General features: G+C 41.2%; 1 protein-coding gene across 2 annotated transcripts; it reads right to left on the reverse strand.

Moving 5' to 3' along the window:
- Nucleotides 1–216: 216 nt before the first annotated feature.
- CUNH12orf4 (chromosome unknown C12orf4 homolog) lies at nt 217–16,562 on the reverse strand. Of its 2 annotated transcripts, none has more exons than XM_050324563.1 (14): nt 16,430–16,562; nt 15,739–15,938; nt 15,320–15,465; nt 14,025–14,206; nt 12,707–12,806; nt 12,490–12,611; nt 11,187–11,293; nt 10,231–10,428; nt 8,607–8,714; nt 7,430–7,498; nt 6,179–6,381; nt 2,111–2,168; nt 1,435–1,502; nt 217–478 (listed from the first exon to the last, which is right to left on the reverse strand). In XM_050324563.1, the coding sequence occupies exons 2-14, from the start codon at nt 15,914–15,916 to the stop codon at nt 386–388; spliced, it is 1,632 nt and encodes a 543-aa protein (XP_050180520.1). In that variant the 5' UTR covers nt 15,917–15,938; nt 16,430–16,562; the 3' UTR covers nt 217–385. The 2 variants fall into 2 exon arrangements, with proteins under 2 accessions (XP_050180520.1, XP_050180519.1); XM_050324562.1 differs by having other exon boundaries at nt 8,586–8,714.
- Nucleotides 16,563–16,614: the final 52 nt, after the last annotated feature.

Consider the following 16,614-nt stretch of genomic DNA (forward strand, 5'->3'; position numbering starts at 1 on the left):
ATAAATTTTTTATAGCACTGAGAAAATTCAGAAAACGTTTGTAGAAGTCAACAACCAGAAGAACTTGCTCCTACCATAAGCCCTTATTCCTTACATATTTCTGTAGATTGCACACAATAAGTTACCTTGAATGTCTTTCAGATGAAGTTCAGGACTTTAACATTAATACTGTGGTGAAACAAAGCAAGAGGCAAAAATCAGCTGCTCACACCCAAGTACAGACAGCATCTATCTTTTTTATTTCTCTTATTACGACGACACAATTCTTGAAAATGCAACAAATACCATTTCAGGGTCATCAGCCCCCAGGAAAGAGACATTCTGGTCCAGAATCTCTTTCATCTCATCCTCTGTCCACAGGATACAGCTTTCTGCTCCTCAAAGTTCAGTGTTTGGAGGTCAGAGTCAGCGTGGAGGACACTCTGAAGATCTGGGGGAGCATGTTGCTCAGCTGGTAAAACATTTCCTCGGAAATTGTCTGGAAAAAAACCCCACACTGGTGAGCTTTGGCTTTTGGAAGAATTAAATCTCTCTCTCTCTCAACCTTCTTTCTCGATTTTTCAGAGAGCTGCTGCTTTTCAGAAGACCACACTGGTAATTTTCAAACTTACAAATAACTTTCATAACTTTCAAACTTTCAAATTTAATTGTGTGTTATAATTCTACTTAATTCAATTAAAAGGAAAAGACTGACCTAAAAACACTGTGTATTTATGTGACATATCCAATTTCCAGTAGATTTCTCGTTCCAGTGACTGATTATTTCTACCTAACAAAAGCAGGATAGTGCTGCTTGTTATCCACAGGACTCCTGTGCTCTCTGAATTCCAGCATTAGATTCAACTTCAGTATTTATTCCTGGCTTCCTCCTTGCTCAGAAGCTTCCTACTTTGTCAAGAAATACATGTTATTTCTTTCCTAACATAGCTCTGATTTTATGTCCAGCACTGCCTCTTATCTATGGAAAACTTCCTGCTTCTGAAGATCAGCTACAGTTCCAAATTAAATCATTTTGGATCCTTAATTACAACGAACTTCAAATACCTGGAGTAATTCAGGTTTTTCTGAAAGCATCACTGAAGTGACTGCATTGCAGCTTTCCAAGTTGTTAGGTGTTATGATTAATAAACACCTGAAGTTCTGTAATGCAAGGTTAGCCCATCTCCTCAACATCTCCAACAGCAAAAAAGTGATGCTCATTTGGAAAGCTGAACTTCCCAGTTTGAAATTTTAGCATCCTCAGAAGGTAATACTTGATATTCAAAAATGCAAACCTTAATCCTGTTTTATAGGCAGGAACCAAGCCCACACTGATTAATTTAAGCTCACCCCAACAGAGCAGGGAACAGCAAACACATCAAAACTAGATCTGCTGACAAGTAACTTCTTTTTCCAGCAGTCTCCTGGGTTGGATGTGAAATTGGTTTGACCTACCTGTGGTACCAGGAATTGTACAGTCCGAGAAATTCCTCCATCCCACGAGGCCATTTCCATCATGAAACCTAGAACACCAGTATTTATTATGTATCTATGCAATATTTCCCATTAATCACGCCAGCATCCATCAGTGAGGGAGTTCTCACGTGAAAGTAGGAATGGATGACACGTCCATTGGGAATTACTAAAGGTCACCACAGGAGGAGGTTCCTCAAGCAGGTGGTAGAAAGAACATTACTAACATTTTAAACTGAATGATTGGTTCAAGTATTTAAGGGCACTCTCTCCAGCAGCTCCCTGTCCTTGCTGTGCTGGGATCCCAGAGCTGGGGCAGCTCTGCAGGGGGGTCTGTCCAGAGCAGGGGGCAGAACCCCCCCTTGACCTGCACCAGCAGCTCTTGCCCTCCTTCAGAAACTTCTCAAAGCAGTAATAATCACTTTTTCTCCTCTATGTTTAGGTTGTAAAGATCCTTCTGAAACATTTTTCATCTCACTACTCTAAGTGTCTATTTCCTGGTGTGACTGCTTATAGTTAAAAATAAAAAAAAAAAGTGTGTTTAACAAATGATAAATTTTGAAAACCACCTTCTTAATTCTTTTGTAAAATACACAGCCTGAGCAGAGACTGGATGTCACCAAATGCAACACAAACCAAAACCCAACCACTGCCACACCTTTGACACACTTGAACACGAGCTCTGCCCTCTTCAAGCACCATGGGATGGTCATCTCCTAAAAATGAAAAAAAGAAAAGCCTCAGTGCACAGTGGATCTAAGCAACAAGAGTAACAGGGGAAAAATTTATTAAAAGTAATATATTTTTGTTGCAGAACCTCATTTTCCCTGCAGCATTACAGAGTGAGTTTTTTAGAGTTTTCTGGGCAGGTGCTATGTACCTTATAGGACACCATAAAAGAAAAAAATGAAATTGCATTTATGTGAACAGTAAAAACAAACAAAATTCATCTTCATCTGATGAAGGAGTTTCAGATAGAACAGAGAGCAAACCCTTACCTAAAAGTTCAACAGCAAAACGTGGCATGAAAACCACAGGGATTTAAGATACGGCTACAAGGATTGGACTAAATAATTTAAGTAACAGTTTAAATAATCTAGTACATTAAACATTCTTTGGCTGAATATTCCTAGCCAGAGACAGAATGACTCACTGTAAACACTTCTCAGAAAGAAAACAGTCTCTATTTGTTCAGAGGTGGTCTCAAGATGAAGATGAGCACTTTCTAGTCTGAATACAGGAACAGAGAAATGGGAACCAATTTATCTTTCCAGGTACCTTTTCAAATGTAAGCTTTACGTCATTTTCTATTCACCAAAAAAGAAAAACAAAACAAAACAGCCAGGCTTTATTTTGCAACGTCAAACACTGCAATCTGCCCATTATCAAAGAGCTTAATTTCAGGATTAAAGAAAGTTATTTGAGAAGGAAGGTTATCTAAGAATGACAACTGATAACACTGAGGCAATAAACTGAATGTGTGGCCAAAATTCCTACTTAGGTGGGAGTAACTCCTGCCCTCCCAAAACACACAGTATGTTAAAACCAGCCTAAGTTAGGAATGGTTTTTCAGAAGATTTTCATTATGTAAATCACTGCATCAACAGATGCTGCTTTCAGGGTATTCAACACATTAATCAGAACAATGCTGGACAAGTATTGGTCTGGGGTTTTTTTAATTTCTGAGCTTTTTAGAAGAAACACTTGGCCTTTATTATAACTCATCTGCCCCCATGTGCTTTCTGTCACAATAACTGAGGTGTTTGTTGTTGGTTTTGATCTCTGTTTTGGCTTGGGTTAAAAAAACAAGTGACTGAGAAGAAAAGTTCTCTCTCGGGACCACCTTGTGCAATCACTGATGGGAACTAAGCCTGAAGAGGACTGATTGAAACAGCAGGATGTGACACCATTCCTTGGACTGGTTTAGAGGGACACAGATGTTAAATGCTGTGGGCACTCAGGGAAACAACAGGTTGAACCCAGAATGTCACTCCATGAGAGCCACAGGAACTGAAGATGATGTCGTAGTGATTCGATTCTAATCCATCTTTAACAATGTAAATTCTCGTGAATTTGCCACATTATTGGGATTTTTCTCTACGTGCAAACCAAGTAACAGTTGTGAAAATGATGATCATTTAAGTACCAATTCAAAATACAGTGCAGGACACAGAAAGTGAAACAGCAAACAGTCCATCTCCTATAGTGAGTTTTGGTTAATAGCATTCAAGTAAGTAAAAAAAGATTTCAAATCAAATTTCAATGGTTAATTTTTTAAAGTTAAAATTAGCAAGAGTTTGTTAATCAAAGTATGTCTGTGCAAATCCTAAATGCTGTATGAGCAGCTGTACATTTAGAGGGGGAAAAACTCAGAGGAGAAATATCTGAGGTTAACAAACCCATTACTGATTTCTCTATACACATAAACCATGCTCATAAATATTTGTTACACAGCTAACACTCCATTTCTACTTTTCTAAAAAGCACTTTTGACTTAAGTTATGGTAGCAGAGACAACTGCCTGAGATCCCTGAAGAGTCCCAGTGTGGTCACTGTTGCTGTGTGGGACAAAAAGTACCGAGGAACTGTGCCAGCTCTGGCATTTTTAGCAATGATAGTTTATATTAGATGTCTAACAATTCCCTGGAAGTGCCCAAGGATGTGTTTGATGGGGCCCTGAGCATCCTGGGCTAGTGGAAGGTGTCCCTGTCCACGGCAGGAGGCTGGAACTGGATGATCTTTCAGGTCCCTTCCAACCCAGGCCATTCTGTGATTCTGTGATCACTCCTCTGGGGTTATAACCTTCCAACCTTGAAGGAAGACCTTTGGGAAAAGCAGAGAGAACACTCCTAATGAATGCCTGTCAGGGTGAAACATCCCTGCAGCTGGGCTCCTGGTTAACCACTTTACAAAAATGTTCCTATGTAGGTGGTAAACGCAGATTCAGAACTGGGGCTGCTGAAGGCACCGAGTTCAGGCTGAGCTTTCAGAAATCTGTCATTATTCACTTTTCCTTCACCAAGAAGTCACATATTTGTGTGTTCCAAATGAGGTCAGCCAGCTGCAAAGCAGTGCTGCCAATGCAAGTCACACAAGGCAGTTTTGCCTAAACAGGCACTTATCACATACGTCACTCCCTGCTTACCCTGCAAAGACTTACAACTTCATACAAAACATAAATCGTTTCATCAGGACCTTTTCAGAATCCTGCACTAGGCAAGAAGATTATTCTTCAGTTTCACACACTTTCAAGGCACGAGGAACACTTGGTCTTGTGCTTTATGTGTATTTTAAAATACAGATACGCAAACGAAAGCTAAAACTAACAAGGTTTAAATAAAACAAAAGAGGAGAAGAAGAATAAAGTCAGATGGTAACTTGGTTAAGAAAAAGGTCAATGCATTTATGAAACACAGCAACTGGGTCCCACCAGTGACCCACACTCCTGCCCTGCATGTTGTTTACTTGCATTTGTGCCCAAAACAAAGCACTTGATACAAATTTCAGAACTAATTCCACCTGTTCCTAAAAGTCTGCTTTTCTGTATGGGAAAATATCCTTTAGAAGCTTCATTTCCCAACATTTTTACCTTTTGCATTGCTTGCTTTTTCATGATAATTGACCCTGATCCTGCAAAGGGGGGGCCACTTTCTACACCATGGTCCAGTCAAATTCTGTTACAAAACCAGTCACTGTTGAAGGGAATCCATGGATGAGCCTCTACCTTGCTGTGACTCAGGCACTCCCAAAAAAGGAAAGGCAATATTGAAATTACAAGTGAAAAACCAAAGGATTATTTAAAAAAACCCTGTAACAGACTATAATTACCATTTATACCCTTGCATGGATGGCAAAATTATCTCCCTTTTCTCATTTCTTTAGGTTTATAGACTTTCCACCTCTTAAGGCTGTGCTGCCTGTCCATCACTTCTCTCCCTGCCTTCCCACCCCCTTTTCTTCCCTGCTGGCATCTTCTGAGCCAGGTGTGACAGAGAAAAGAGGCTGCCAACAGTTTTCAATCCCTGTGCACTGTGAAAAGTTACTGACTGAGAGACAAGCTCTACATCAGAATCCCACTAAAGAAAGTAAGACAGAACTCAGCCCAGTAGGTAAGAACAGCAATATGCTGCCTCTTGCCCAGCTGGTATCTGGGAGGACTTAGAGGAAAAAAGGGAAAAAAATTAAGGATGATATCGATTAGACAGTAAAGAAGGGGAAAGTTCAAAGAAAAGGTGACATTTGGTTGCTGCTGTGTAGGGCTGAGGTGCTACAGAGTGGTGTTTATGGATACAGAACCCTAAGCTGAGCTTTGCTAGATCTGCAGCTCCTAAAACTTGCTTTTAAGGTTTTATAGCTAATGATAATGAAAAGTGGGGATCTGGTATCACTGCTGCACCAGCACCTCTGAAGGTACAGGTCCCAAGCAAGATCTGTTGCCCCAAGGCTCCCCCTTTCATTAATAACTTTACAGCTGTGCAACGAGCCGGATCCAGGAGGTGACGTGTCCAAAATGAGGGGTGGGAATAACAACTCCAGGTGATACAGCTGGCTGAAACGTTCTTAAGTGGTTCAGTTCCTTCACTTGGGCCACCACACAGATCCAAGTGCCAGGACAACGGTATGTGACTGAGACAGACCACCCCCCTTTGGCTTAAAACACACCCTTTGCAAAAAATCACTTCGGTTGCACCCGAGGATATAAAACCAAACCTTTCCACTGACTTACTTCTGACATTTCGTGCACCAGCAGGAGAGGAATGCTGATGGTGGTGATGTCGTGCGTGCAGCAGACTTTGAGGATGTTTCTGAGCCCCATGATCGCAGGATCACGAGCGGTCACATTGACAGACCTCACGTTGTCGTCCACGCACAGGTGAAAAGCAACGTGGATTTCAGACAGGTTGGAATGGCGTGTGATGTAGAATTCTCCTGCAGAATCACATAAACCAGGGTCTCACGGGGGTGATCTGCACTGAAATCCACTCGTCAGGCAGTGTAAGGGCAGGGCCATCCAAGATAAAAAGTCAAACAGAAATATACAGCAGAGATGGGAACACACACACAGGGAGATTAGAAAGAAAAGGTTAGGAACCAACTGATCTAAAGTTGTCCTGGAATACCACTGTTCTACATCCATCCTACACTCGTTTCCCTGCTTTGATGGGCTCCACTGGCACGGTGGACACGTGGTGTAAGAACACAGCAGTGCCAGCACAGGCGGATATGATCTATATACAGCACGAGGCAGCAAAACAAACACAGAGGAGGTGTAATACTCAAAATACAAGCACTGAATTGCAGACAGGTGTGGGAGGAGGAAATACCAAAAATGGATGGGTTCAAATAAAGGATGTGGAAACAGATAGGGGGTTACGTAACAACTGAGATACGGTACTGGAAGACAAAAGGTATCAGAGATCTTTAGAACTGAAAATAATTCATAAGAATGGGATGATGAGCTGCAGAGTTGTTTGCAAACAAACACGCATTCATCTTCAAATTCCACAGCAGCTCTTGTTACTAAACATCAGGATGTAGATACTGATTGATTTCTCCATTCCCCCAGTTAAAAAAAACACATCCTAAAATGCTTTTCTGCATCCCAAACAGTGATGTACATCTAGTTATTTCCAAAAAATAAGATTAGCTGCTGGCATTTCAGTTTCACCTTTTCCCCAAGACGCTCAGAGATCTTTTTTTTTTTTTTTTTTTCCACCCTCAAATTCTGAAAAGAAATTTTAGGCAAAGAGAAGTGACTTGCCCCAGGTGACATGATGCAGTGGCAAAGCTGGGAATAGAAACCAGATGTCCTGACACCCAGTTCCCTGCCTTAGCCACAGGAACATCCTTCTCCTCTGATTGAGGTCAACTTGGGTTTAGTTTATAATTTATGCTCTGACTTTGGAGCTAAAAATGTGCATGTATAGAACACAACTTGCTTCAGGAAGGGGGAGGGGGTCACTGCAACACGACTCACCCGGCAAAATATTGGACTGGTTTCGTTCAATGCTCTTTAATTTATCTTCATTTCCACTCGTTCTGTTTTCTGTACATAAGCACACAGCAGAATTATTAAACATATCCTCTAATTATCACACTTTAGCATGAAAGTTTGACGTACTGAGATAGTATTTGGCTTGAATTTTTACCACAAAGTCCCCCGAAAGAAGGGGGATGGACAGAAGTGGTTTTGTTGCCTTCAGCACACACCAAACTGAATCCTACCTCAGGTTATTGACTTTCTTATCATATTCTATGGTATCTCTTCATTTGGACAAAACAAAACACAGTTTCTCATGCATGATACTGAACTTTCCAAATTGCCCCCAAAACTGCATAGCACCTATTATCTTTTTAAATGATGTAAAAATGTAACAAATTTGTTCCTAATAGATTTACAAAAATCAGCAGCATTTGCATAAAAACAGCTTTCACTATTTCCCTCAAGACTACAGCAATATTCCCAAGGATAATGCAATATTTCCAAGAAGACCTGTTTTTATTATGTACTCCTATGAATTTGTTCCCATTCCTGACATACTTAAATCACACAAGCAGCTCTTTGCAAGGAAAACAAAGCTCTGGGGTGTACAAACACCACGTGGTCAGAACATTTCACAGCCATTTGTAAATACAACTGCAAAGGAAACCATTCACAAAGGTCTGGTGAGCACTAAAAGGTACACACATTCAGTCAATCTGTTACTCGGTTTTCAGCATTCACTCTGAAGGAAGGGGGAAAAGTCGAAACACTCCTCTCCTGCTACTTTTAAAGATTTAATTTAAATAGAAATAAAAATGTATCCACAGCTAAAGTGTGTGTTGCTACAGGCAGTTTAAACTGCAGAGGAAAGCAGGATGGCCTGACACACTTCCCATGCTGTTAAAACGTGATCAGAACCTAAGGACTTACAGGTTGGTTTTCGTTAAAATTCCATCTGTTACGGCAGCAAAGAGAGGCTTTTATGGCAAGAGAATTTCATGCAGGAGTCTCAGGGTTTACTGCTAAACCCAAACCTCCCAGTTTTACAGAGGAGGTAACAGCAGAAGAGTGGAATCAACTCAGCCCTGCCCACAAACACCCAGCTGCCCACTGCTCTGTTTCAAGGGAAGCAATTCTGGTTGCCACTGACCGTGCTGCCTCTTGGACTTACTGCTGCGCTGGGCTCGGGCCTTGAGCACAACCTTCTGCACGATCTCCAGCTGTTCCTGGATTCCAGGAAAGTGGAAATCTGTGCATTCTTGGCAAACAGTGGCAAAATCTAGGGAAAAAAAAAAAAAAGATGCTGATCCACGTCATCAGGCCGTGCTCAGTGCCATTACATAATTCTACTACGAAGTCAACCCCCCCAAAAAGCAGACAAAGCCCTGCTGCATCCCTTTTCAATTTCTGGGAAAAAATAAATTATGGGAGGAACAAAATATTTTTTGAAATAAATTAAATGCTTGGGAAAAAAAACAACAAAAACAAACACCAAAGGATTATTTATTCAACAACTTTGAGTGTCACTGCTCATCAAACAAAACCAGCCAGAGTAAAAAAAAACTACAAAAGAAAACCCCTGAGCCACAGTAGCCCCAAAAAGCTCTAATAAAATACTTGAGGTAGGCAAGGCATAAAGTATATAAAAAAGAAACTATTCTCAGAGGTTTGAGAGAGTCCCTTCAGAGCTCAAAGAAGTCCAAATTTACTGAGGATTATATTTCACAGATTGTGATACGGTCCATATTTCTCCCTTTACTGTGGCTGGGAGATGCGATTTTGTTTTTAAGGGTACTACTTAAATGTCTTGTCTTATCAACTAATATTTACCATGAAAACAGATCTTCTGCTCTTGTTATTCATTTAAATATTTAAGCAGTTAAAAAAAGCAACTGCAAGTCAGAAACAGCACAAATGCAACTGCACAATTTTTACTGGTACATTTCCCTTCCTTTCTTGCTACAAGCCTGATTCCACGCTGTTTCCAGGGAATCTCAACCTCCAAAGTATATTTTTTTCTATGGCATGGTGGAATAATGACAAGTGATAGTGGCTCCAGTCATAAAAAGGTCATTCCAAGTGTGAGTATTCTGGAACTGAACTTCAAGACTGAGGTGGGAAGGTCAACAGTGTGATTCTCAGAAAGCCCTGGTGACCAAAATTGGACCAGGAACAAACACACCTTCAGTTGGTTAACCCTGACAGGAAACACCTTCATCATAATGTCCAGTTCCTCAAAAGACATGCACTTCAAATGGCTACTTGTCAAGCTTTCCAGGAACAGACCTGGAAGTGATATCCCCATTGTTCATCTTTAATGGAATTCACGCTACCAAAAGCACATGACATTTTTATACATTTACTTATCACTTCAAAGTCTCACAGAAAACATTATTTCATTTTTTGCAAACAGGTTTCAGGGTGCAAATCTGATATCAGAGAGTGAGAAGCCCCTTTAAAAAGCCAGCCTAAGGCAGCAAAATCAACATTGAACTGTCCTCTCCAGCACGTTCTTCACTCAAACACAAAACCTAGGGAAGACATGAGAGGGGGGAACAGCTCAACACTGTCATCCAGCCTCATCCATGCCTCTGTTTTGCATTTGCTACCCTTTTGCAAGGCCATATCCTAACCACTAGGGTTTTTGCTCAACATTTAACTAAAAGTTAACTAAAAGTTTACTAAAGTTAAATTTTACATTAGGGGCTCCACTGAATTTTAACATTACAAGGACTATTTTTCCATGAGAGAAGACAGCGAGATTTTTAAATGACGCACCCTCCGGGAGGTCTCACCTCTTTTGATCCCACTGTATGAACTGATCCTGTTGTCCACCAGCAAAACCAGGCCACAGAGAGAAGTCGAGTAGAGAGACATTGCAGTCTGCAGCCTGTGGAGCTTCACCCCACTGCGATGGTTGCGCTTGTGTTTGCAGAAATCCAGCACGTCGGCCCTCAGCAACCTCAGGTTGTGCATGGTCTTCAGCTGAGCCCCTGGCCAGAGCACACACGGCTCAGTGCACACAGCAAAAGGCAAAACTCAGGACTGGGATTAAAAAGCAAGGGATCAGAGCGCTCCCCTCGAGTTTTGTTAAAAAGATCCGTGAGGGAGTTACAACCAACACCGCTCAAACAAAGTTCTTAACCCCATATTCAGTTTTACAGACGCATCAGCAGCTGGCAAAGTAAAGGGTAAAAACACTGTATTTTCACATGGTGTCACAGAGCAAGGCTTGTTCACACCTGAAATGAGCCTTGTTCTCTGCTACAGAATCATTCAGGTTGGAAAAGACCCTTGCTGGTGGTTTTTTAAGGCACATAATAAGGTCAAAAGAGCACAAGAAGTCTCTTCTGAACAAACAAAAAATGCAAATTTTAAGTATCTATTCTTCTGTTAACTGAGTGTGAGAACTGAGTTTGATAACCACATTTTCTTAGCAAGGAAAGTTAAAATATCATTTTTAAGCACTATGAGCTTTGATGTTACTGTGCTTTTCCACGAGTCACTCTGCTGAAGTGGGTAAAAACTTGCTTCTAGAGATGTCTTCCCTGAAGTACATTTCAGATAGCTAGATAATGCTTGATACAGTTTATACCATCCTATTCTTCTCTTACACATGTAAAGAACAAATACAAACCAAACTGTATCTTATACACATGGACAGTTAAATACTGCAAACAATACATGGCTTAGACACATTATTTGTAAGCCCCCATCATGTTTGGTTTTGGGCTCAGTTTACTCCACTTACCCAAGTGAATAGTAAAGCTTTCTTCTAACAGCCTTTGCTCTTCATAAATTCTTCCATTTCCTTCCACAGATTCTCTCAGTTGACTGGGCTGAACCTTAATTTCATCACTAAAATAACGAGAAACATGCATAATGAGAAGTTTGTTCCTAATTTTTTGTTCCAGACCAACAACTCTGTGAAAGTTATCCAAAGTTTTCTCAGCTGGTCTGTGGAATTCAGGACACTAAAACCTCCATGAACTCCACTAAGCTGGGACTTTACCTTTTCCTTCCTGGCAGCAGGGAGAGTAGACTCCACTGTTAGGTTTACATGCTTTGGCTCATTTGTAAAGCACTTCAAGACTGAGCAATAAAACCAAGTTTTATAACATAATAAGAATGCAGGAATAAAAGGGGAAAAAAATTCTTCTCAGCCTATCTATAATAGTCAAAACCTTATTTATGAAGTTACTAGATAAACCATTTCTTTTGTCTCCCCACACAAAATTGGAGGTTAAAAAAAGCCTTATCAAATGTTCCACAGTGTTCAAAGAAATCTTTCAGATATCAGTTTTAATTTTTTCCCTAAGTTCAGCTGTCTGCTAGTGATACAGTGTGGATGCTGCAGGAAATAACGTGAACTCTCTCCAATTTGAGTCTGCATCAATGAAGCATTTCTCTCTGTTTTCCAAGTGCCTTGTTTATAAACTTATAAAGGTGTTTTATAAACTTTACAAAGGTGTTTTGTAAACGTTGCAAATGCCTAGTGATGAGACAGGACTGAAATACACCGCTGACAAATACATAAACACACATATAAGCAATATAATAATGCATAAATATGTGTGTGTCTCTATGTCTGTACATGTATGTAACACATCTCTCTCTCTCTTTAACCTTAAAAGTGGCTTATTAATTCCAAATGTGTGATATTGTTACCATCATAACCATCATTATGGTATCGAGTCACCATTACTCTACAGAATATCCTTAAATAATAACAAAAAGCCTTGTGAAACAGTGTCAAACACAGACATAAGAGATAAAGGCAAAATAGGAGGAAATTCCATTTAGCTCAAGTCGTATTTCAGTGCATTACAACACCTTCTGGTACTGAAAGGTTCTAGCATTACACAATGAAGAAACTCCTAAAATATAAATATTTAATTATGGTGCTTTATTTGCCTTTGATTTGCTTAATGGTTGTATAGATATTATAATAACCCTAATAAACAAGATTATATTATCCTATTTAAAAGATTACATAAAGGCAAGTCCTTTGAACCATTACAGGTGGAAGTAAGGACCACAGAGGAATTAAATACCTGATTGAGCTGTTGTTGGGATTCTTTAGGTCCTGATGAAGCTTTATCACCCATTCCTGATACTCCTGTTTCTGGATAGCAGTAGTCTGTTTTAATTCATTGGTCCACTTGTTCTCCAAATCCTGACAAGACAACAGTGATAATTTGAGTGGTTTGGGTTTTCTTTTTAGGGTGATTATGAGCTCGATGTTTTCTGGTTCACTGGACCTCAGTTTACCTGCTGGCATTCAAAATGCTGAGCTGCTAAGGAGTTCACATCCTGGTCAGTCAGTGATTTCCCAAGCTCCTGCATCACCTTATCCATTTCTGCTCCTTGTCTGAAAGAGATAAGAAACACAGACTTCAAACCCCTGGCGGAGGAACACCCTTCGCTGTGATAAGAACAGTAGTAGTGGCAGAATGAATGGTTATATATCAGTCCCAGATTTAGCAATGAATACCCACAAATCAAATTAGAGTTAAGGGTCAGGGATTCCCAGTCAGCTCCTGAGTCAACAGAACAACAACCTACACTCATTTGGGACCCTCTCAGCTGCCACCAGCACAGGGAATTCCTGGTTATGACAAATAGATCTGATAAATTCCACCAGAGTCAATATACAGCTGCATCACACCTCAGCTCTAAAACATCACTGCTCCTTCACATTTCAGAAGAGCCAATAAGCAGCAAAAAAGTTTGCAAACCCATTACTGGCAGCATTTATCCCCAAATCAGAAATATGTACAATTCAGTCTTGGAGAAACCACCTGCACAGGTGTGCATTGTATAATGTGAGCTTGGACACACGCAGTTCAAGAGGAGCAGTGCCACTCAGAATGCTCAAACACACCTACTCAGAGGATTCTGGCAGGAAAGAAGAACCCACAATGTATGTGTTCCCTCTTGTGGACAAAAAAGTCACCTGCAGCTATCCAAGCTTATTCCAGAACTTGGGATTCAAAATCAACAGTTTCTGATTTATAAGTGCCTCAAGTCTTTTGCTTATCTTTTCACACTCTTTATTTTCAATATATCTGAAGCCCTTCAACACTTAAAAGGTGGTTAGAACAATGGAAATCAAAACTTATATTCTCCTCAGTCATTGAAAATAATGAAAGTTAAGGCCATCAAAGTAATATAAGACAGTTGTCCCTAAGGAATCATGGAATCATGGAATGGTGTGGGTTGGAAGAGACCCTAAAGATATCTCTTTCCAATCCCCCTGCCATGGGCAGGGACACCTTCCACCAGCCCAGGTTGCTCAGAGCCCCATCCAACCTGGCCTTGGACACTGCCAGGGATGGGGCAGCCACAGCTTCTCTGGGCAACCTGTGCCAGGGCCTGCCCACCCTCCCAGGGAAGGATTTCTCCCTGATATCCAACCTAAACCTGCTCTCTGTCAGTTTGAAGCCATTCCCCATGTCCTGTCACTACATGTTCTTACACTCAGTGTTTACACACAACAAACACAAGTTGACACACTGTCCCAGAAGTTTATACACCCAGGGACATGCAGGAAGAGAGGAGAAAACATAAAAAACACGAAAAGGAATACCTTTCCCGTAGTTTCTTCAGTTCCACGTCCCTTTCACTTATTAATTCCGAGATGCTGACAAAATAGTTGTGCTCCAGGTTTAACAGCATTTCAGAAGCTGGAGAATGTATCAGATCGTGATAAACATCTGCAAAATCTTCATCCCAGCTGGTTTCTTCAGGTCTGGCATGTTCTAATGTTGTCTAAGGATTTTAAAGAGAGTTTAAAGCACAAGGTACCATTTAGGACACATGAGGATCCCTCAGAATGGTGGGGCAAAACCAAGTGGGCACACACACAGCTTCTACCATACACACATTATCTCTCCCAATTTAAACTTTCTACTTTAGCTTTAAATTTTCCCCTTTCCCATATTCTTTCTCTTTCAAAGCAACTGAAGGCAGAATCACTAAGGTTTGCACTACAGGGAGGGATTATGAATTTTCACACAACACCAACCTGAAAAGAACAGCAATGTCCACAGTATTTGCAACTGATAAAATGTCAGATAAGGCCCAAAGCACCTGCTGTGCAAACAAAAATGCTTTGCTAGCAAGGATAACTAACCTCTGACGTCACTAAGAGTTTGATCAACAGTACTGATTTGGGAAAAGATGTTTTTATTGAACAAAGAATGGCCCAAAGGTGCCAGTTTTGAAAGCTCTTTACAAAATGTTTCCCAACATTTTGCTATATTCCATGAGAAGCAAACCTCAATTCCTATAAACTTTTCCTCAAATACTGCAGTTTCTGTCAACTCTTTTTCTGTCTTCACCAGGACCCCTCCAGTTCTTCCCATTCCACTACTTTGAAGATCACATGCAAAACTGGAAACCTCATTCCAGCTAAAGCCTCATCATTCCTAAATACTGTAAAATAGTTCACATGAACTCAAAAAATGAGCTGAAAAGTCACTCTCAAATGTGCACTTTCTCTTTATAGTTTCCATTCCTACTACTGAGATTTAGAAGTATCACTTTAATTTAATTTAAAAAAAACACTCTTCCTTTAATTCTAATGCACTATAACCCTGATGCCTATTTTTGTTTGGATTATCAACTGGTAAATGAACTAGCCCTTTACTTTCTCATTTTGTATCTTTTGAACCTACTAAATTCAGGACAAATCTGACTTAGAACTTGTAGGATGAGGACTTAATGCCCACTTTCACATGAAAAAAAAAAAAACCTTGTAAGAATTCATCAGTAAAAGTGAATTTCACTGTAGTTTTGCCTCTTCACAACTGTGGTTCTGTCTGTACTCACACACTCTCACAAAGCAAGTCCTGAATATTAACTTCCTAGCCTTAACCTTACCTCTTTATAAGCTTTAGCCCAAGTATCTGCCAGCTGGTTGATGTCTACTTTTCCTGATTTCACCGCTTCCAGAGCCACTTCAGCCTCTCTATCGTAATCTTTTACAGTTTCCTCTTCTATGAACTTGTTCAGAGATTGCTTCAGGTCTACAGAACAAGAAGAGAATGGTCCATCGACACAACACATCAAATAGAAGTACCAGCAATCATCTGAGAAACATAAACAGCTTTTCTGAACACCTTTTCCTTGGCCACTTCACTTGACAGTGACTTTCTTTGATGTTTTGCCATATAAATAACATTTTTTTAACACTATTCTACTAAAAGACCTTTTTTTTTTTTTTTAATGTTCCTTAAAGCAAGTTGCAAGACAACTGTGGACAAAGAGACGTGCCACTGATCCAAGAAAGGGATTCATACCATTTTCTACAAAGCACGGCAGGTTGTGCAGAACCATCAGGCGTCCGTGCAAATGGCTGATGTTCTCTTGCACGGGGAATTTGAGAGGCACAGTGAGCACGAAATGCTCATTTCCAGCACTGAACGTGTACACGTAGTCTCTCTCCCGAGTGTGAGTCTTTCCTTTATTAGGCTTCATCTTCTTGGGGTGATTTCCTGCGCTAGAAATGAAAATAACAAGAATTACATTCTTGTAAAAATCTAGAAGAAACGTGGCTTTGTTAATAATTGATAGTTTCCGTCACGTTTGTTTGTTTGTTTGTTTGTTTTTGGTGGGGTTTCCTGTGAACAAATCCACGTGTCGGAAACAGACGAGACAGCTCAGACAGGCAAACAAACACCTCGGGGCAACCCATCCCAAAGCCAGGCGGTGTCCCGGCCCGTCCGGGAGCTGGATCCGAAGGGAAAGCGCCGGCAGAAACCCAAGACTGACCAAGGTGTTCCTGCTGTGCCCCGAGAGGGTCAGCGGGGAGGAGGCAGCGTGGGACAAACCCCCGTCCCAAACCGGCACCTCCTGCTCCTGGGAAAAACAAACAAACAGGAGCAAAGCCCGCACGGCCCGCGGGATGCCCGCACGTTTCCCCAGCCCCGGGAAGGCTGGGAGTAAGAAGGCTGGGAATAAGAAGGGCGGATAAAGCCGTGGCTCACTCACCTGCTGCGGGCGGGCAGGGCGCTCACCCGGCCAGCGGGGCAGGCACCGGCCCGGCCCGGCCCCGCCTCCCCGGCACCGCAGCTTCGCGTCCGGAGAGGCAGATTCGGCTCTTTTTCCGTGGCGAACGTGCTGAGAGAGCGGCCCTGGAGGGAGGGGAGGGAAGGGAAGGGCGGGCGGAGCGGCGG

This window comes from Myiozetetes cayanensis, unplaced genomic scaffold (assembly GCF_022539395.1).
Source record: "Myiozetetes cayanensis isolate MyiCay16 unplaced genomic scaffold, myiCay2020 scf3, whole genome shotgun sequence".
NCBI lineage: Eukaryota > Metazoa > Chordata > Aves > Passeriformes > Tyrannidae > Myiozetetes > Myiozetetes cayanensis.